Source organism: Myotis davidii, unplaced genomic scaffold (genome assembly GCF_000327345.1).
Source record: "Myotis davidii unplaced genomic scaffold, ASM32734v1 scaffold1815, whole genome shotgun sequence".
Classification (NCBI taxonomy): domain Eukaryota; kingdom Metazoa; phylum Chordata; class Mammalia; order Chiroptera; family Vespertilionidae; genus Myotis; species Myotis davidii.
Window position 1 is genome coordinate 182,997 of NW_006286478.1, and position 21,660 is coordinate 204,656.

The 21,660-nt window shown below is 42.4% G+C and overlaps 1 protein-coding gene across 3 annotated transcripts in view; it reads left to right on the forward strand.

Annotated features, from left to right (window-relative positions):
* Positions 1–7,757: 7,757 nt before the first annotated feature.
* CAP1 (CAP, adenylate cyclase-associated protein 1 (yeast)) overlaps positions 7,758–21,660 on the forward strand; it is a 27,016-nt gene continuing 13,113 nt past the window's right edge. For 2 of the 3 annotated variants that reach the window (XM_006757971.2, XM_015560182.1), the window contains exons 1-2: positions 7,759–7,891; positions 20,892–21,013. In XM_006757971.2, the coding sequence (XP_006758034.1) occupies positions 20,902–21,013 (112 nt within the window). In that variant the 5' untranslated portion in view covers positions 7,759–7,891; positions 20,892–20,901. Of the gene's footprint in view, positions 7,892–20,888; positions 21,014–21,660 lie in introns of all 3 variants that reach the window. The other variant, XM_006757972.2, reaches the window with a different exon arrangement.

Here is a 21,660-nt window from a genome sequence, read left to right on the forward strand (position 1 = left end):
TCTGTTCCTTGCCTTTTGCAGTTAGGGGCTGCCCATATTCCTTGGTCATATCACAAAGACTTCTACTTTCACTGTTACATTTCTTTTTTAAAAATATGTTTTTATTGATTTCAGAGAGGAAGGGAGGAGACAGAGATAGAAACATCAATGATAAGAGAGAATCATTGATTGGCTGCCTCCTGCAGACCCTACATTGGGAATCAAGCCCACAGACCAGGCATTTGCCCTGACCAGGAACAGAATCGTAACCTCCTGGTTCACACAGGTCATCGTTCAACCACTGAGCCACGTCAGCTGGGCTTACATCTCTTTTTCTGCCTCTGCCTCTCCTGCTTCCTTCTTTCCCTTATAAGGATACATATGACTGCCCTGGGCCCACCTGGATAATGCAGGATAATCTGCCCATCTCAAAATCCTTAATTTAATTATATATGCAAAGTCCTTTTGCCATGTAAAATAGCATATTCACAGGTTCCAGAGATTGGGATATGGACATCACTGGGGGACCATTATTTCACCCACTACAGTGCATTTTTCTCAACTCTATATTCAGTGACATAACATTGGTTGTTTAAAATTGGCCCTGGAGGTAATATTTATACTGCAGAAATTGGAAAATTCTTCAAATCAGGGATATTATCGCTGGAGAGCTTACTGTTAAACTTTACCTCTCTGACTGTGATGACTGACTGGGATGAATGAGCCTATTATCAAGGCAAAAGAATTTTCATAACAGAGGAGAGGATTATGGATATAATTGCTGGGGGCCAGCCCCAGCGGTCCAGGGGTTCCCAAAGGTGTGGACGGAGACGGCGAAGAATGTTTTACACAGCCAGCGTTCAGAACTCTCTAGCTTTCCTTAGTCTCCGTGGATCTTCCTGTGCCTGGCTGAGGCCACAGAGAGAGATCCCAAGGCAACCTGAGCCTTTATTTTTATAGTCAGAGGTAAACAAGGTAGTGGTTACCAAAGTTACACTGTTCTTGTGAGTTTCACTTATTTACACTGTTCTTGTGAGTTTCACTTGTTTTGACCATGGTTATACTTCCTGCACTTCCTCAGCCCATTAGCTTCCCAGATAAGATCTAGGGAGTGTTACAAGATCAAGCCTAATTATGCTAAGAGGACTGTGCCCTCTAAGCTGGGAATTGTTTGTGACTTTGCCCACGGGTCAGTCCGAGGCTTCACCCTATATCAGCTCCCTACATATAATCCAGAGGATACCTAGGGTACCTCCTATTCTTGCCATGTTTAGTGAAGACAATTATGGGAATATCATACAGGCAGCACCACCAAAGTCTCTAGTCCCCCAAGAAAAAAGGTTTGGGTCACCTCTAGAAAACTTACTTATATGATTAAGTTCTAATTAATGCAATATAAGTGGAAGTGATATATGCTACTTCTGGATCAGGGCCTTTAAAACAGTAGCATGTTTCCTTCATGCCCTCTTGTCTTCCTATCACTATGACCCTGAGGAACTGAGGTGCTGGTTGAAGACCAAGAGAGTATGGAATGGGTAGTAGATAATGTGAAGTCAAGACTATCAACCAAGGCCAGGCAATCAGGTACAGAAAGGTTTCTGGCCATGTCAGTTCAACAGTTACATACTATATTTAATTTTCTCCTCCTTTCCTCCCCCCCACCCCATATATGTAGAATGTGGTATATTTTTGTGGTTGAATATATTTTATTGATTTTTTTACAGAGAGGAAGGGAAAGAGGGAGAGGGATAGAGAGAAACATCGATAAGAGAGAAACATCAATCAGCTGCCTCCTGTACACTCCCCACAGGGGGTGTGCTCGCAACCAAGGTACATGCCCTTGACCGGAATTGAACCTGGAACCCGCAGCCTGAGTCCGCAGGCTGACGCTCTATCCACTGAGCCAAACCGGTTAGGGCTGTGGTGGTTGACTTTAAAGTTCAATCCATATACTGAAGAACATTGAAGCAGGATCATTATGGAACTGAAAGAAGAATGAACATTATTCAGCACTCCTGGACCTGAAGCTACATGATGTAATTAATGAGACTTCGGTTGATTCCTGTTTGGGAGTGGGTAATAAATGTAATGATGATATTTCAGGCGATAAAAGGTAGGTTATTTTAGTTAAGAGTCTTGTTTTGTTTCATTTTTTGAAGTGGAAGTATAGAAAGAAGGGTATATGTTGATGTTGCGCTGTCCCGGGGGTTTATTAATGTGGACTTGTATCATTCTTGTTGGACACTCAGCATCTGCAGCCCCTTCATATATTTGGGCAATATCCCAAACGGAGAGAGAGTGCACACCTTACACTATCAAAGCTGACCATGCTCACTGTCACTTTCCTAGCATCACAGACCCAGCCAATCCCATCCTCTCTTTAGTTTGGGTTCCCTGAGACAAGTGAAGTGGGGAAGAGAGAAAAGTCAATACAGGGTTCATTAATGAGCAGGTTACTTCTGTGGACAACTGGGGGTTCAGTTCCTATGGGGACTTTCAGAAACAGTGTGAAATGAACATGTTGGAAATGTCCCTCTGAGGGAAAGGAAGCTGCAATATTTGTTGACTGTTGTTTCTGGCTATGAGACAGAAAGCAGGGTATGCTTTATGGAGTTCTTTAGAAAACTTAGACTTTCTAGTTTTAGATACTACACCTTCTCCTTCCTCTTTCCTTAACATGATGTGATGGCTTGGGCTACAACAGCCAACTTGTAACTATAAAAATAAGTAATAAAAAAAAAAAGAGCCCTAGCCAGTTTGGCTCAGTGAATAGAGCATCGGCCTGCGGACTAAAGGCTTTTGGGTTTGATTCCAGTCAAGGGCACATTACTGGGTTGTGGGCTCAATCCCCACTAGGGGCCGTGCAGGAGGCAGCAGCCGATCAATGATTCTCTCTCATAATTGATGTATTGATGTTTCTATCTCTTTCTACCTCTCCCTTCCTCTCTGAAATCAATAAAAAAAATGTTAATAAAGAATAAGTCAAATGGAATCACAGAGCTATCAACTCATATTACTGAGCCAGTAAAACTGCCCATTTCCATTCTTCCTGTATATGAAAAAAAAAACCCACTTTGTTTTAAATGTCTCCACAGTCAAGTTTTCTGTTATCTGTCGCCAAAAGCATTCAAGTTCCTAACTGATTTATCTAGTCTTACTTGCAGCCAAGGGTACAGGCCACAACTTGGAATCAAAAGGTAATGATATAAAGAATAGTGATGGGATAGTAGTGGCAGTGGTTATGGTGGCACCATCCATTGTGTTGATACTTCAGACTTTATTTTGCTTCCTGGTGGTCTTCACCAGGGACATAGACAATAGACTCTCTGTATTGATTAATAATTGTTACTACTCATTGAGTCAATGATTTTTGTAAATTTTCTCTCTTAATCACCATATCAGCCATTCAAGATGGATATTAATATCCACTGACCTCACCAAGATTTCACAATTAGCAAGTGGCAGAGTTGGGATGCAGGTTCAGGTCAGAGTGACACCAAATCCAGATCTTAACCACTACATTATTGTGCCAATATTTATTTTGCCAACTAGTAATTTTTGGACTTGAGACCCTAACTCAGGCTGGATCCTAGGGCCACCCGAAGAAGGGAAGAAAGATGGGCTTGCATAGATTATTGTCTGTCATCAGCCCCTTCTGGCAGGGGGAGAGAGGATCCGCCCAAATGCAGACAGGCTCTGAGCCAGGCAGCACAGATGCAGGCAATCCTCTGAGCCAGGCCGGGAAACATTCCAGATAAACCGCTAGACTTCTGTGTCTGAAACTCTGAGAGATAAGAATCTTGGAGACAAAGATAAGAATCTCAGAGACAAAGCTATTCCGCAGGCTTAGAAATGTGCTGAAATCTAGGCAAAATGAGAAAATGGCAAAGTACATGAAGACAGGCCATGTGTGAGAATCAATCAACTCTGTTGTCAATTTTTTTTTAAATTGATTTCAGAGAGGAAGGGAAAGCGAAAGAGATATAGAAACACCAATGATGAGAGATAATCATCGATTGGCTGCCTCCTACACACCCCACACTGGGGATTAAGCTTGCAACCTGGGCATGTGCCCTGACTGGGAATTGAACCGTGACCTCCTAGTTCACAGGTCGACACTCAACCATTGAGCCACACTGGCCAAGCATCTGTTGTCATTTCTTGTTTGCAAAATGATTAACTGCACTCCTTTCTTTCTTTCTCTTCCCAAGGCTGGATTTGTAAGTCTAAGGCTCAAAACCCTAAAATACCAATCCAGTCTTTCTGTCACCTTCCATTCAGCTATGCTCCAAGTCTCAGAGCCACCTTGGCCCATCCACCCTTTTCATTTAGTTAACATTTTCCATAAATATCTATTGAGTATCATTTTTGAGCCAGAGAGGTAAGGACTCTCACTTCAAGGTACTTACAGAGAAAGAAGACATTACAAGATAATTGCACAAATAATTAATTAAGATTGTGAGACCTGCCAGGAAGGAAAAGTAGTATTCAATGGGAGTATATCCCTGGGGAACTAGCTCTTCTAGACTGAAGGCTCATTCAAATCATTCTCTTTCCATTGGTCTTACTCCTTATCCTCCTCCTCCTCACTGCTCCCTTTATAAGAATGGTGTCTTTTGCATTGTCCCTTCTCCTGCATCCCCCTACCATAGCCTTGATTCAGGCCCTTGATACATTTTTATATCTGTCTTCTAACAGGTTTCTCTAGCCCCTTCCCCCCTTTTTTAGTATGTTCTTATTGATTTCAGAGAAAGGGAGAGAGAGAGAGAAACATAGACTCATCATTTGGTTGCCTCCTGCATGTTCCCTACTGGGGATCAAGCCTGCAACCAGGGCATGCACCCTGACTGGTAATCAAACCATGACCTCCTGTTTCATGGGTCGACACTCAACCACTGACCCACACCAGCCGAGCTCCCTACTCCTTTTTTTGCCCACTCAAGTCCATGCTTTGCATCACAGCTAGAGTTATATTTCTAAGTGAAATATGACCAGCTCTTCCTTGCTTTCACATTAAGGTTTTACCTCTCTTGCCTGGCACATTGCTCAACCTCTTTTTTTTCTTCTTTATCTCCAATTTCTACAGGAAGCTCTCGCCTCAGCCATCTCCACTATTATTTACTCATGTTTCTCTGCAGTGTTCTTCCCATCTACCTCAGCTCAGTAAATGACTATTCTGAATTCAAGGGTCTCACTGAGCACGTGCTCGACGAGAGCCCACCATGGGTGAGGTACTGCGTAAGATCAGTGAAGAAGAAAAAGCTGGAAGCCAGCAGTCAGCCCTTGTCCTGATGACTACTCCAGATGTAATACCTGTTTCCACAATAGACTGTAAGCTCCATTAGGGCAGTGAGAGGATCTGAATTATCCACTGCTGTGACTCTAGTTGTGCCTGGTACAAAGTAGCAGGGTGCCTAGCACAGAGGAAAAAGTCAATGATTTTTTTTCCTGTGTATAAATAAATGAATGAATAAATAAAAGTGACAAACACTCTTAAATTGCCTCCCACTAGAATTGTAAATGCACATGTTTAGAGTCCTTAAAAGATTAGAAGTTTCCTAGGGGGAGGTGTTGTGCCTTACTCATGCGTGCACTCGTTACAAAAAAAATCACTTTTATAGAGTGGATTCACATAGGTTATTTATTGCCTGTTTCACATTACAACCTTACGAAATTTTTAAAAATATTTTTTTAAAATGGATTTTAGAGAGAGAGATGGGGAGAGAGAGAGAGAGAGAGAGTAAGAGAGAGAGAGAGAGAGAGAGAGAAATATCAGTGTGAAAGTAACCTTTTGATCAGCTGCCTTCTGCACGCTCCCTACAAAGGATCAAGCCTGCAACCAGCATGTGCCCTGACCAGGAATTGAACCCGCAACCTTTTGGTGCACAGAATGAGCCCAACCGAGCCACACCAGACAGGGCAACCTTATAAATTATTGTCTCAATTTTATAGATGGAGAAACTTCCTTCCTTCCTTTCTTCCTTTTCCTTCATGATTCCTCATCTCTCCTTTTCCTCTAGGATGCGTATGTGGTCTAGGTATTTCCTGTCTTTAATAGATAAATTTAGAAGGGCTAAATGTAAAGGTGATTACAATGAGAGCCAGGGAGGCTATTTGCCCTAGGTTGCACATATATGAAGCACTCAAATACAACCTTTTGATGTTATGTCTGAATAAAGTCAAAGTCTGTGTGTGTGCTTGTGTTTTCTTGATAAATGTAAAAATGTACAATTTTTGTACAATATTTTGTCTTGCCATTTTTCTTGTAAACATACTAGGAGTCATAAAATTGGGAAGAGGCCCAGGTTCAAAGAAATTAGGTAACCTGATAAAAGTCTGACCCCTACTTAAGGGCCTAAGCCAGGACTAAAACCCAGGATGTCTCCTCATCCAGAGAAGCAACACTGCCTCAACACTGCCCCAAATGATTTCAGTATGGTCTCTATATGGAGGTTAAGGGATTTAGAGTCAAGTAGATGTGTTCCTTTCAAAGGTAAAACAGTTACTTTGCAACCTTGGCAAATAATTCAGCTTCCTCATTTTAAAACGGGAGGCTATAATGGTACCTACCGCAGAGTGTTCCTATTAGGATTAAATGAAAATGCATGCACTTGAAGCATTCAGTGCAGGCCTGGCATGTAGTCAGCGCGTAATAAATGGTAGCTCTTATTATAAGACCTGTATTTGTGGAATGAATGACTGGCATATAACGCCTGCATTCAACTTGAAGCTTGGAACTACCACAGTCGCTCAACTGAAGAGACAGGAACTATATAGCACTCGCCAATTTTTGCTGGAAATAAATCTATGTGGGAGGGTAATCAATGGTTGGAAAATGTGAGCCTTGAGGCATCAAAGCTCTGATCCCCAGGTCCGAGCCAGGAAGACAAGCCTCCCCGGCGGGCTGCAGCCGCCGCGCAGAACCTCCCCTGAACTGAATGGCAGCGGGCGGGGCACGCCCAGCCCGGGGTGAGGCTGCTTCAGAAGCCGGGTTTTAGCGGAGTGGAGCAAGCAGTATCTCTTCTAATTCCGCTTATCTTAGTCTCGGAAACCACACCCTGGGGGCTTGGAGGAAGGACTCCAAAACCGCGGGGCGGAGGCTTCCGCGAGGCCCCAGACCTGACCATCTATGGTCACAAAGCGCACCGAACTAACAGGAAGTGGGGCAAGCTTCCACCTTTCCAGTCGGGGCAGAGCGAGCGAGGCCGCAGCGGGCACGCCCAGAAGCCCGGAGCTGAGCCCACGCGCTCTCATCTACCCTCTCCCCACACCCAGCCTCTGCAGGTCCACCCAGAACACTGTCCAAGGCCAACGTCACAAACGGGGAAACCGAGGTACGCACGCCCAGAGAGAGGCGGAGCTTAGCCTTCATCGCCTCGCATAGTTGATGGCCGCCGAGAACTCCGCCCCTCAGAAAAACTACCCCTTGGTCCCCCAAAGACCCCTTCTGGACGGTTGTGAAAAGGGAGCGGCCGTTGCCATTGAGCCCGTACTGGTAGGAGCATTAGCCACTTACCTGTCCTCCTTCTCTGGAGGTGGAGCTTAGCCAGCAATTTCATCCCTTCATTGGTCCTGGCGCCTGCGGCCCCACAGTTAGATGGAGGCGTGGCCAGATAGGACACGCCCTTCTTGGGGGTCGCTCCCGCCCTGGGGGCGGGGCTGTTTTGCCTGTGCGCTCCTGGCTGGCGGGTAGACGCCGGGGCGTGGTGAATAGGGGGTGGAGTCACGAGCGGGGCGGCCGGACTTCCTCCCCGCGCTCCTCCAGCCAGACATTTCAGCTGGCCGTTCGTTTCCGGTGGGGGTGCCGCGCCCAGTGAGGGCCCGGAAGTGGGTCGCGCGAAGATTGCTGGGCGGTTCTTGCCGGAAGTGGAAAGCGGCTGTTCGCAGTCCGGAGGTGAAGCCGAGCTCTGAGGTGAGGGTTCGCGGTCCGGTAGGGACTGGGCTGCCTTCCGCGGCCCACTGGCCCCTGGTGTTGTTAATGGCCTATGTTCCTGGCCTATGTGCGCGTGGTGAACCCTGCCGAGGGGTCTGGGGCGGAGGCCCTGAGGCCGACCTGGTAACCTGGGCGCGGTCTCTTAAGGTGGGGCCGGGTTGACCAATTGAATTGGGCTCTCCCGGGGTGACCATTCCCCTGGATTTCGCAGTCCGGGTCATTAGTTTCAGCGGAGACCTGATTCCTAAGATGCCCTGACTAAAAGGAACCTCCGAGACCTTAGTAGTCTTCCTTATCCCCATCTCGCCCCCATTGCACGGATGGGTAAATTGATCCCGGAAAGAACAGGCTGGTCTTGTGATCGTATAGCTAATGAGGGAAATAATTGGAATCATGACTTCAGTTCTTTGAATCCAAGCCCCAGATCCTTCCTACATTCTTTCCCCGAGAACCTACCTCGGAACGGTTTTCCGGTTGGGTGTCCTCTCTTTGGCATCTGTAAGTTAAAGGGCACCAAGATAAAGGCTTCTTGGAACTTCTTCTTTTTTTTGTAGTGCCGCGCCTTTGGGATGCCTGGGGAGTTTCTAAATGGAGAGAGGGGCAGGTCCTTGTATTTGCATTCGGATAGTCCTCCCTTCCTCCTAGTCAGTTGCTCTTAGTCTGAAGAGGCAAGTTAACTTTATTGAGGGTGTTGCATACTCCCGGTCCTGAAATCAGATGGCTGAGGTTTGGTCTTGCCCCACTGCTGAGTATCTGTGGCCATAGATGCCTTATTTAACTTCTTTGAGCCTCTTTCTTCCCCCCACCCCCACCCCCATCCTTTAGGTGGAGATCTCCACTCACCTCACAGAATTAAATTTAGAACAAATAGTGTTTATTCTGTCTCAGGCACCCTGCCACATCCAGGGAATGCAGTTTTGAAACAAAACCAGCTAAATCCTGCCATCAAGGAGCTAACCGTTTGCAGGGACGTTTGTTTAAGAAGTAATTATAAATGTGATGTGTTAGAAAAGAACACAGGAAGCTATGGAAGTATGTAACAAGGGGCTCAGGAAAATTCCTTCTGCAGAAGCAATGTTTAAGATGAATTTTGAAGGATGAATAGGAATAAGCTCGATGAAGAGAGGATGGCAACCTTAATTTTTAAGGCAGAAGTATCAGAACTGACAGTTGAACTTCTTTATAGGAATTCCTGTTCAAGTGAAAAACGGGACAGCCCATCACCAATGATTTCTCGAGCCTTTAACATGTGTGAGGCACAGATTAAAGGAGGCACTTGGCCCTGGTGGCTAAGAATACAGTTATAGAGTGGAGGAAGGGGCAGACTAGTAAAGCAGGGATGGTTTACAATGTTCAAGTGCACTGTGTGAGCACAAGGCTGAAAGGCAGTAAGAGGAGAAATACCTGAGCCAGATTTTCAGGCTTTGAGGAGGAAATGGGAGGCTAAGTCTTGGAGATTTATTTAGCCATATGGTGAATCTGGAAAAGGAATTGCCATGCAAAGCGTACAAAACTAAGGACATGGAGATCTGGACACGTGAAAGACCATGACTAGTTCAGGGTGACTAGAATTCTAGTAATGCTTGGAGAAGTGAAGGAAATGGGAAGTGGTGGGGGTCAAATATGAAGGACCTTGTAAACCATGTTAGGAAATATGGATCTGGCCCAACTGGAGTGGCTTAATGGTTGAGTGTCAACCTATGAACCAGGAGGTCACGGTTCGATTCCCAGTCAGGGCACATGCCTGGGTTGCAGGCTTGATCCCCATTGGGGAATGTACAGAGGCAGCTGATCATCTCTCATCATTGATGTTGCTATCTTCTCTCCTTCTCCCTTCCTCTCTGAAATCAATAAACATATATATTTTTTAAAAGCAATGTGGAATATGGATCTAACCCTGAAAGCTATGAGGAGGCTTTGAAGGCTTTTATGTAGGAAAATTGTGTTGTAAGATTTATGTTTTATTGTATTTATTTTTAAATATGCTTTTAAAAAATATATATATTTTATTGATTTTTTTTACAGAGAGGAAGGGAGAGGGATAGAGAGCTAGAAACATCGATGAGAGAGAAACATCGATCAACTGCCTCCTGCACACCCCCTACTGGGGATGTGCCTGCAACCAGGGTACATGCCCTTGACTGGAATCGAACCTGGGACCCTTCAGTCCGCAATCTGATGCTCTATCCACTGAGCCAAACCGGTCAGGGCTAAATATGCTTTTATTGATTTTAGAAATGAAGGGAGAGGGAGAGAAGCACTGATGTGAGAGAAATATTGATTGGTTGCCTCCTGCATGGCCCGCCACTCCCCACCCCGCACCAGGGAGCTAGTCTGCAAGTCCGACATATGCCCTGACCGGGAATCGAGCCAGTGACCTTTTGGTGCATGGGATAGTGCTCAACAACTGAGCCACATAGGCCAGGGCAGATTTATGTTTTAGGAAGTTCAGTCTGTCAAATGGGAAGAGACATGAGAGGAACTAGACCAGTGTTTAGAAGCTGTTTCCATAATCATGATTTTAAATAGGGCAATGACAGTGGAAAGAAGAGGAGGAATCAGGCTTGAACAATGTTAAAAAGATGGAATCCATAGAACTGGAGGCTGGTTGCTTATGGGAGTGAGGAATAATAGTCTAGGGCAGTGGTCGGCAAACTCATTAGTCAACAGAGCCAAATATCAACAGTACTTCTTCAAAATAGACTCTCCCAGGCCAAAAACTGACTTCTAAGCATGGGCCACGAAGTTTCAGTCGCACAGTACATGCACGCCCGCACGTGGTATTTTGTGGAAGAGCCACACTCAAGGGGCCAAAGAGCCGCATGTGGCTTGCGAGCCGCAGTTTGCCGACCGCTGGTCTAGGGTGATTGCCTGGTTTTCTGGCTTAGGAAACTGGGTAGTACCATTCACCAAGATAGGTATTATGAGAGGGAAGGCTGGGTTGGACAGGTGGCAGGGAAAGAAAATTAATTTTGGATATATTGAGTACAAGGTGTTTGCAGCACATCCAAGCAAAGATTTCTAATAAGGTACTCAAACAGTGGAAACAGCAAGAGCAAGATGTGGAGGCAGGAGAGGGCATGAAGTACTGGAATCTGGAGTTTGTGGCAGAAGATAAGGTCAGTAAAAAGGTAGATGCCTGAATGGCTTTTGATACCTTATTTGACTGCACTTGTATTTTATTCTGTGGTTGACAGCTTGCTTATTGTATAAGTTGTTGCAGTCCAACATAAAGAAAATTCTGTAAGAATTTCCTGCTTTTTTCTCCCCCCATCCAAATACTTTATCAATCAGGTGGACATAATTTATGTCTCAGAAGTTTAAATAAAATGTAGCAGTGATGAAAGTACTTTGTCATGTACAACCTGTCTTGCAAACTGAAAATGGTGGTAGTGTTAAGATTCAATTAATGTGTTTTTGCCTTGAGGAGGTTAGCTGTTTAGTTTGTAAAATGTTTTGTTTCCAATAAGTGGTGATCTTTATTGTCACCCCTTTTCTTGGTTATACATACATTTGTTTAATTACTATTATTTTTTTAACAAGGGACTAAGCCTTTAAAAATTTACTTCCTCCTTTCAGTTTTCTGAAGCATTGTGAGTCAACGATTCATTTTACTTAAACAAGCAAATGCAAAATATCATTTGAATTTGAACCTTCTGGTTTGGAATTTAATCCTGAGATTTGAAATCTCAGGATTCTCAAGCCATAATTTACCCAGTCCTAGTGATTATGCCTTGGAATTGTCATCATCAGTTTCTTTACTTTCTACTAACCTGGCTTTCATGCCTATACTTCAACTTCTGCACCACAACTAGACTAATCTTACGAAGAACCATTTTCATCTCATTACCCTTCACTTTCCCAAAGAATCATATTACCGAAGAGTCAAATCTAGCCCTGGCTGGGTTTGGTTCAGTGAATAGAGCATCAGCCTGCAGACTGAAGGATCCAGGATTCAATTCCAATCAAGAGCACATACCTGGGTTGCGGGCTGGACCCCTAGTAGGGGGCGTGCAGGAGGCAGCTGATCCATGATTCTCTCTCATCATTGATGTTTCTGTCTCCTCTCTCCCTCTCCCTTCCTCTCTGAAGTCAATAAATATACATTTAAAAAAATCATAGGAGAAATGGAAATAAACATAAAATTTTTAAAAAGAAGTCTAAACTCCATTGTCCAATTTACAAAATTCTCCACAATCAGACTCTTAGTTTTTTTGGATGTTTTAGATTGACAATGTAATTTAGAAAGTTCTAAACTGCCACATTAGCATTTTATTTGTATCTCTTGAGCTTCCCTTTGCTCCTCACTATATTGGGACAGGGTTTCTCAATTTGGCACAGTTGACAATTTGGGCTGGATAATTTTTTGTTGTGGTGTTGTCCTGTGCATTGTAGGATTTTATTTATTTACTTATTTATTTTTAATAGATTTTTATTGATTTCAGAGGGAGAGAGAGATAGAAACATCAGTGATGAGAGAATCATGGATCGGCTGCCTCCTGCACGCCCCCTACTAGAGATCGAGCCAACAACCCAAGCATGTCCCCTTGGCTCAGTGGATAGAGCGGCAGCCTGCGGACAACCTTTATATGGAGACAAGGAAAGAACCTGGGACCTTTCAGTCCGCAGGCCGACGCTCTATCCACTGAGCCAAACTGGTTTCGGCAATAAAAATATCTTTAAAAAAAAAAAGAAAAAGTATCATATCATAGCTATGATTGTGCAATGCCTTATCTCTCCAACTAATTTTTCTAAAGGCAGGCTCCATGGCCATGCTTAGCACAGTGTATGGCACATGAAAGGTACTAGGTATCCTGCAATGAATGAATCATACGTTTCATTGAGACATCAATAATTATTATTTATTCAGAGAATTCCTGGGTGGTCCTTGAAGGACTTGCCTTTTTGGGGTTTTTTTTTGTTCTTTTCATCAGAGGGTGTATTCTTAATAGAGAAATGCTACTGATTTAGGCACTCAATAGAACAGGGGTGGGCAAACTTTTTGACTCGGGGGGCCACAATGGGTTCTGAAACTGGACCAGAGGGCCGGAACAAAAGCATGGATGGAGTGTTTGTGTGAACTAATATAAATTCAAAGTAAACATCATTACATAAAAGGGTATGGTCTTTTTTTTTTTAGTTTTATTCATTTCAAACGGGCAGGATCCGGCCCATGGGCCGTAGTTTGCCCACAGCTGCACTAGAAGAAAGCTTTGGGTTACTTGACAGCGCAAGTCAGGAGATTTATAGAGGGTGGAGCAAAAGTAGATTTACAGTTGTGAGAATGAGAAATACAGAATTTATTCTTGTATTATTTATTAATTATTGTATTACTTTTCATATGAACAACTATAAGCTTACTTTTGCCATACCTTGTATGTCCCCTATATTGGGGATATATAAATTCCTGTTTTGTTCATGTTGCCTGCATTTAGGCAGCTTGGTTTAGTGGACAGATATTATTTATTTTAAACTGCATATAATTTATGATGTTGTATTCAATGTTTATTTGATTGATTAAACTGTTATAGTTTATCATCTTTAATACAGTTACAGCATCCACCATGAAGCAGTTTCTTCGTGATATACTGTTCATGTAAATAGCATAAAAAGAATCATGGCTCTAAAAATATTCCCCATGCACAGTGCAGCTTTGTTTGCTTTATATTACCAAACCTGTCATGTCAAACTTTTCCATCTGACTGGAAAATAGTTATAGTTGAAATGTTTCATGGAAGGAATGAGCTTCCATTTTTTGTTTTGTTTTGTTTTCTTTTTCTCCTCCAGAGGTCATAAAAATTCCTGTATTTAAGTTAATTATAGACTTATAGTCATAGATCTTTTCATACATCTAATTGTAGCTAAATCATGGGTAGGGACAAATGGCATCCTTGAATCTATCTTTATGCATGAGAATGGGAAATGCTGTTCTGTTTAAAGCCACTGCCCAGCTGAAATCAGCCAAAGCAGTTTTTCCTTATTCAATGTCAAAGATGCCTGCTAAATGTTCCTATGCAGTTAGTCTTCATCATATTCCTTGCATGTAAGACAGAGAGGAACCCATTGCCACATAAAGTTATGTTTGCTCCAGACCTTTAAAACAACTAGTTCCCAAGTCTTGACTCCAGCTTGTACATTATTACTAGCTTTACTCCTGGAGTTTCAGATAGAGGACCGTGTTAAGGAGGGAACAGGAGACAAGTGCTGATACTGAATTGGATTCTTTCCCTCCCTAGAAGATAGGCCCTTCATTCTCTTAATCTAAGCCTCAGGTGGCAATGACTCAGGCACTAAATGTCATTGGTTTCATCAGTGAAACCAAATGCTTGGGGAAGAACAGTGGCTCCTGATTTGGGTTAGATTTAGATGGCATCTTTACTGGGGCAAAGTGGTGTCTGTTCTTTGGTTTCTGGGTTAAAACAGCCAACTTGTAAGTATCTGTCATTAGCATGTCTAGGTTTTGCTTTCTGACATGTTAGAGGCTAGTGATGAGAATTTCTATATTGTTAGTAGAACTAAGTGGTGCCTTATAACTCACTGGTAGCTAAAGAGATATTCCAAGTGGAGCTGTTTGGCTTTATTTTCATTATAAAGAAATTATATAACTTTGTTAAAGAAAGTTTGGAAAATGGAGGGGTAAATTGTCCAAAACCCCATCACTCTAATGTAACAAATATTTTAAAATTTGTTTTCTTAAAGTCTTTTTTCACAGTGCATTTAGCTACTCTGTTATAATCAGAAGTCTAAGCTAACATTGTAGTGAGCATCTTCCCACCTATCGTTTTTCCCACATTAGGATGATTTTCTTAGGATAATGTCTCAGGAAAAGAATTACAAGTCAAGGCCAAGAGAAGCCTTTTGAAGTAGATCAGTTGTACTACCATAGTATACAGGCTGAAATGTATAGTTTCTCTTCAATTTCATTATAACTTAAGGGAACAACTACCAGACAAAGTAGAAAACATTTAAGTGTAGCAACTTCCTACTCAAGTAGAAATTCAGACCACTGGTTTAATTGCCTGATGAGATGAGACAAAAATTGCAGGAGTAACCTGGTTCCATTTACTTTTGCACAACTTCCTTGAGTAGGCAGGAAGAATTCGGTTGCTTCAATTGTTAGAATGATGAGAGTATGAAGCAGCTTTGACAGGTATCACAAAAGCCATTTCTGATTTTACTTCGTTTTAGATCACAAAAGAAATTGCTGGAGAACCAATGTTCTAGTTTCTTTTTGCTCTGCATGATATCCCTTCAAGAGCCTATCCATTCTCGTGACTTCATGACATTTCTTTGCCGATGACTTGCAGACATTGATCTCCAGTCTTGATCTTCCCAAGCTTAATTTCTAACTACTTAACTGGCCATTTCTATTTGATTCTTCATCTCTTCACATACTGCATATCCAAAAGTGGCCAGGGTTTTTTTGCCCTAACTAGAACATTGTAGAACATGTTTCCGTCTATAGTGTCATCATTCTCTTAGGCCACTGGATTTACAACTCTGGAGTCATCTTGGGCTCCCTTTTTCTGAATGCTACTGTATTCATTAGTCAGCGCTGCACAGTTGTTACTTGTTCTGTGTTTAATGCACACTTGTTTTGTGTGACCTTCAATGGCAAACCAAGATCAGTGGGTGGAAGTTGCAGGGAAGCCAATTTTGCCTCCATATAAGGAAGAACTTTTAAATACTTTGAGCTGTCTGAATGGAATGGGCTGCTTCCAAAAGTCTTGGGTTCTCCACACTGAAGGTAACTGAACAGAGGCTACCTGACTAATTGCTGCGAATGTTGAAAGGACTGTTTTGGCATCAGATGGTGTTTTTACAAGATAGTTCCTGCACTCCCTCCTAATCCTGAGAGCCAGTGATTCAGTGGAAGGTAGCTTTGTTTCTCCTGCAACTCCCTTAGGGCAGAAAAACTACTTTACCATTCTTTTATATTTCCACAGCACTTATTTCGTGTGCTGGTCACTTACTTGCCGCCTAAAACTGATTATTTGTGGGTTAATCTATTCTTTTCCTGTGTTTTCTGTATTTGGTTAGACACTAGATGTTATGGATGTTTAACTTTGAAATATAAAATATATTTTTTGTAGTAGCCTTCTTATTTTACAGGTGAACAACAGCTTTCAACCTAACTTAAACCCTAGTATCTTCCTTTCCCCCCCCAATCCCATTCTGTTTCTCAGACAGTATTTGTTTTTTGTGTGTTTTTTCTCAGAGAGTATTTGTAAAATTTAACTTTCATTATATTATTCACTCAAAATCCCTGAATGGCTTCACAGTTATCACAACATCAAATTCAAATACTGCCTGGCTTTCCCATGATACTTCACGTTGCATGATATATGCGGTCTTGTACTTTTTATGCATTGCCTTGTTCTCTCTTCTTTGCTTCTGATTGCTCTGGAATGTCTTTCCTTTTTTTCTTTTACCTTTTCTATCAAGATGCCCCACTTCCCCCCAACCAGATTACTTTCAATCCTCATTGATTTCTTCTGAGCTCTCAGACCACATAGTAATTTATACTATACTAGAGGCCCGGTGCACAGGATTTGTGCACTGGTTGGGGGACATGGCCTGTGGGGATGGGCCTACTGCAGGAGCAGCTGCTCATCCAGGTCAGCCGAGCAGCTGTGGACCTGCCCTCTGAGCAACTGCTCCCAGAAGCAGCTGCTCATCCTGGTCAGCTGATCGGTGCTGCCACTGTGGGAGTGCACTGACCACCAGGGGGCAGCTCCTGTGTTGAGTGTCTTCCCTCTGGTGGTCAGTGTGTGTCATAGCAATTGGTCGACCAGTTGTTCTGGTCGTTCGCTGTTCAGTCGCTGGGCTTTTATTATATAGGATAGGATTTTTATTACCTCAAGGACTCTTACCAACTTACAGTATTTACAGTACATAGTACATTTATAGTACATGGTTTCTGCCCTCAAGTGGCCAGTTGCCTATTAAATGATTAAATAAATGATTTAAAACGTATATGTTAAATGTGTGGTAGAGGTAAGTGCACAATGTGTGGGAACACATATTGGAAATGCTTCTTGGAGAGGTATTACTTTAGTTAAGACTTAAGGGACCATAAGAGTTCTGGAGAGGGGGCAGATTGAGAAGGAAAAGCATTTGGACTAGAAAAGCTTCCTGGAGAAGGCAGCACCTTAACTAAGTATTATAAGGCAGTAGGAGGTCTGAGACAGGTCAGATTACGAAGGAAATCAACAAAGCAAAGAGGATAGCATTATAAAGGCATAGAAGTGAGAGAAAGTATGACTCTTTCTGGAAAGTGCTAGTAGTCCTGGATTACTGTACTGTGCTGAGGAAAGGTGTGGCAAGAGATAAAACTGTAGTTGTGGGAGATAAAGCAGGACCAGGTTCCAGGTTATGGAAACCTTGTTTGGACTTTACCCTGAATGCCCTGGGGAGTATTGAATAATATTAAATAAAAGACTGTCATAATTACATTTGCATTTAAGAAGGATCACTATGGTAATATGGAGACTGGATAAAGAGAGTGTATTACTGGAATTGGGAGACTGGCAAAGAAGTTATTGCAATCTGGCAAAAGTTATAAATTCTCAATTTTTGTCAATCAGGATGATGCAAGATGGAGCCTGTAGATTTTGATAACTGATTAGATTTGAGGAGTAAGGAAGAAGATAATTTAATTAATATCTATGGAATCCTTTCTATTTTTTAGGACTGAGCCAAGTACCTCTAGATGCATTTCCTCTTTTTTGTTGTTTTGTTAATTCCTCACCCAAGGATAATTTCCCATTGATTTTTTTAAAAAATATTTTTATTGATTTCAGAGAGGAAGGAAGAAGGAGAGAGAGATAGAAACATCAATAATGAGAGAGAATCATTGATTGGCTATCTCCTGCACGCCCCCCACTGGGGATCAAGCCCGCAACCCGGACATCTGCCTTTGACCAGAATCAAATCTGGGACCCTTCAGTCTGCAGGCCAACGCTCTATCCACTGAGCAAAACCAGCCAGGGCTTCCCATTAATTTTTAGAAAGAATGGCAGGGACGGGGAGAGAGATGAAACATCTCATATCACCATTAATTTTCAGAAAGAATGGAAGGGACGGGGAGAGAGATGAAACATCTCATATCAATTGGTTGTCTCCCACATGGTCCAGACCAGGGCCAGGGATTGAGCCTGCAACTGAGGTACATGCCCTTGATCGGAATCTAACTCGGGACCCTTCAGTCCACAGGCCAATGCTCTAGCCAAACCAGATAGGGCCATGTCTTTCCTCTTGATTCTCACTGCAGCCCTTTGGGTTTCAAACTGCGGTCTCCATTACACAGATAAGGAAGCTGAGGCTCAGAAAGTTTGATAACACTCATAGTTACAGAGCCAACGAGTGCTGTTATTCAAACCCCTATCTGTCTGACTTCTCTAAAGACAATGCTCTCAACCCTCTATACTTGACTACCTAACAGTTCCTAAGTTACTAGTTTGGTCAACCAGGTGACTGATGGTAATGCTGGATTACTGAGACAGTGGGGGTGGGAGATGGGAAGTTGACTATTTCTGTTTTGGACATTTCATCTTGAGATGCCTTTGAGACATCTAGGTAGAGATGTCTCTAGGAGGAAGCTGGATTTAAAATTCTGAATCCCAGAAGAATGTCTTGCACTGGATATGCTGCTCTGGGAGTTGTTAGTCCATAGGTGGTTGTGGCCGTACCACTCAGCAAGCAGGCTGGATAATGATAGTGGAAGGTTTGGGAGTGGATCCAACCGCCTAAAGAATGTGAATGTGTGCATAGACAATGAGACAAGGTGTATCTTTTGTTCCCTTCAGTTCTGGACATTCTTTCCCATATCATCTCACGTTTCGTCCTACCCTCACCAAAAACAAAATACTAGGTTCTGTTCTATATTTGGTTAGTGGTAGGATGAGATTAGCTATAAATGATCACTGTTTTGCCCTTCCTTTCATTCTGCTTAACTTAGCAGAACTAGCTTGTTTAGCAATTAAAGGTTACAAGTGGAGAGAAAGGAGCCAAAATCCCATGAAGCTGTATTAAGCTTTTAAGATTGGTGAGTCTTCACCAACCCTGGCAGTCTTTAGAGACACTTGTATTGTGTTTCTGTGTTAACACTGTAGCATCTATGGTGGGAACATGGAGAGAACATGTTTTAGAACAGGTGGTATCTATTAATGCTTGGGAGTTTATTGTATTTGCTGCCTTTCCCCCTGGGATTTATTGAGTGTGGTAAATAATATGTTTATCCCTGAAGAGTATGCAAAATTGACAGCAATTCAGGAACTCAAGTGATGGTAGCATAACATAAGGGAGAATATATTGGCTGCTTCTAGTTTCTCCGTTTGTGAGTAGAACAGAGTTGGAGACTTCTGCTGCATCTCCAGGCCAGGGAATGAAAAGGTTTATCTGGTTTGCATTCTTATTTTTTTTCTTTGATTTTCTTTTAAACAACATTCTCTGGAAGTCATCGGGCCCAGAGAGACTAGAGCCCATACACAGGAAAGAATGGACAGGGATACTTTATCTTGTGAGCTGCTTATCTCTTCCACAGAGAGGATAATGTGTTAACTTGAGAAATTCTGGCATGTCATCTTTGGGGAAATTGTAGTTGTTATGGTCATTTTAGGCAGCTCCAAGGGAGTTGAGTTCATTCAGCTTCAATTACCTGAACTAATTAATTCTTTGAAATGGAATCCTTCCAAGTCAAGGCTTTGATTGAAATTTCACAGATTTTGCCCAGCTGGCATGGTTCAGTGATTGAGCGTCGACCTATGAACCAGGAAGTCATGGTTCAATTCCCCGTTAGGGCACATGCCTGGGTTGCTGGCTCATCCCCAAATTCTCTCTCATCATTGATGTTTCTATCTCTCTCTCCCTTTCCCTTCCTCTCTGAAATCAATAAAAATATTTTTTTTTTAAAAAAGAAATTTCACATTTTTATGAGATCACTTATGGTCTCCAGCATTTTATGTGTGTTGATAACATTTAACACTTATTTGTATGTATAGTATGGGCAGCTTTCAGAACACTTGTTCCTTTGGAGTTTTGGGATGCTAGACTTCCAGTTCATGAACTTCATAAATATTTATTGAACACCTTCTATCTCTCAGGTAATGGTCTCTAGATGGTAGAACGTAATAAGGAACGTGTCAGAGAAGATCCTTTCTCTGGTGGACATACTTTCTTTTAGAATATTAGACACTGAATAAGACTAGTTCAGGTAAATTAATACCTGTGAAAATCCTAGTACTTGTGAAAGATCTGTAAGAAGCTCTTCTGGATGTGTCTATTCTTCCCTACTGTGTTTCCAGATCCCATCCATTCTCATTTGAAGTCTGGGTCAAATGGCAGCTTGCCTCTCTGAAATCCTGTGTTATTCTATCTGCAACACTCTTAGGTCCCCTTAAACATTTTTTCTATTTGTTGTATAGTTGTTAGTGTACATGTCAAGTCTCCTGTATTAGATTTTGTTATTGAGGGCATGGTAACTGTCCTCTTCATCTTGGTTTTGGGCATTCATATGCAGGCAGCAAGATGTTGTAGGGCAAACCACTGAACTTAGAGCCAGATTTCAATTTGAGTCCTGGCTATAGGCAAGCCATTTAACTTCACTGAAATTAAGTTTCCTATCTGTAAGAGTGTAATAATTTTCCTTCCATGCCTGAAGTTGTTGGAAGGCACAAACCAAGATATGTGACTATACTTTTTAAGTTCTAAATTTAAAATTTTGTGATACCATATTCAGTAAGTATTTGAGTGAGTAAACATTTGCTTTCAGTGAACACCTTTTCCTGGGTAGTTCTCTTGCTTAACGAGGTCTTTATGATCTTGCAAATGTTCTAGACTTCTTTTCCATCTTATTTTATTATTAAATGACTCTGTTCCTCAGAATTGGCATCTTCTTCATCCCTAAGTATTCTTTCTTCTCCTTAGGAGGTACTACGTAATATTAAAACAATAAATGACTTTTTATCTGTTTCAGCAGGTGGTGCATTATGGCTGACATGCAAAATCTGGTAGAAAGATTGGAGAAGGCCGTGGGCCGCCTAGAGGCAGTATCCCATGCCTCTGACATGCACTGTGGGTACGGAGACAGTGCTCCAAAAGGTAAGCAATATACAGCCCGGCAGAATATTTTGAGTGAAAACTCAGTGTCTTGGTCTGAAATTTTTTTTCTCAGTGTATCCTCTCCTTTGGAACCAACTTCCCAAAATGCTTAATCTAGAAAGTTCATTGCCTGTAATTTGTATTGCTGTGAACAGATAAGGGAGGAAGTGACATGCAGGGAGGCCTGTGGTTAAGTTATTTTAACACAAGACTTCCTGCCTGTGTGCTGTTTCCTGTTTTGCAAAATGACTCCAGTGTAAGACAAATGACGGGTGATATTAAAATTTCCTCTCCCAAAATGATTGGCAGATTGGCCATTTTGCATATGCACCAATTGAGTCATAGAGTGTTAGAGCCAAAAGGAACCTTGGGGGATCATTTTTTAAATTTTCATTTTATACATAAAATTAAGCTCAGAAAGGAAAAAAGGACTTACCGTATTTGCCGGTGTATAAGACGATTTTTTGGCCCTGAAAAATATGCCTCCAAGTGGGGGGTCGTCTTATACGCCAGGTACACTTCAGATAGACTGCCCATAGTGCTTGCCCCGTGCCATAGTGGCCTCCCGATGCCCGCCCACTTCATTCCACATACCGTTCAGGCATCAGCAGCGCTGCTGGGTGTATGCTCGGCTGTTATGCGATTTT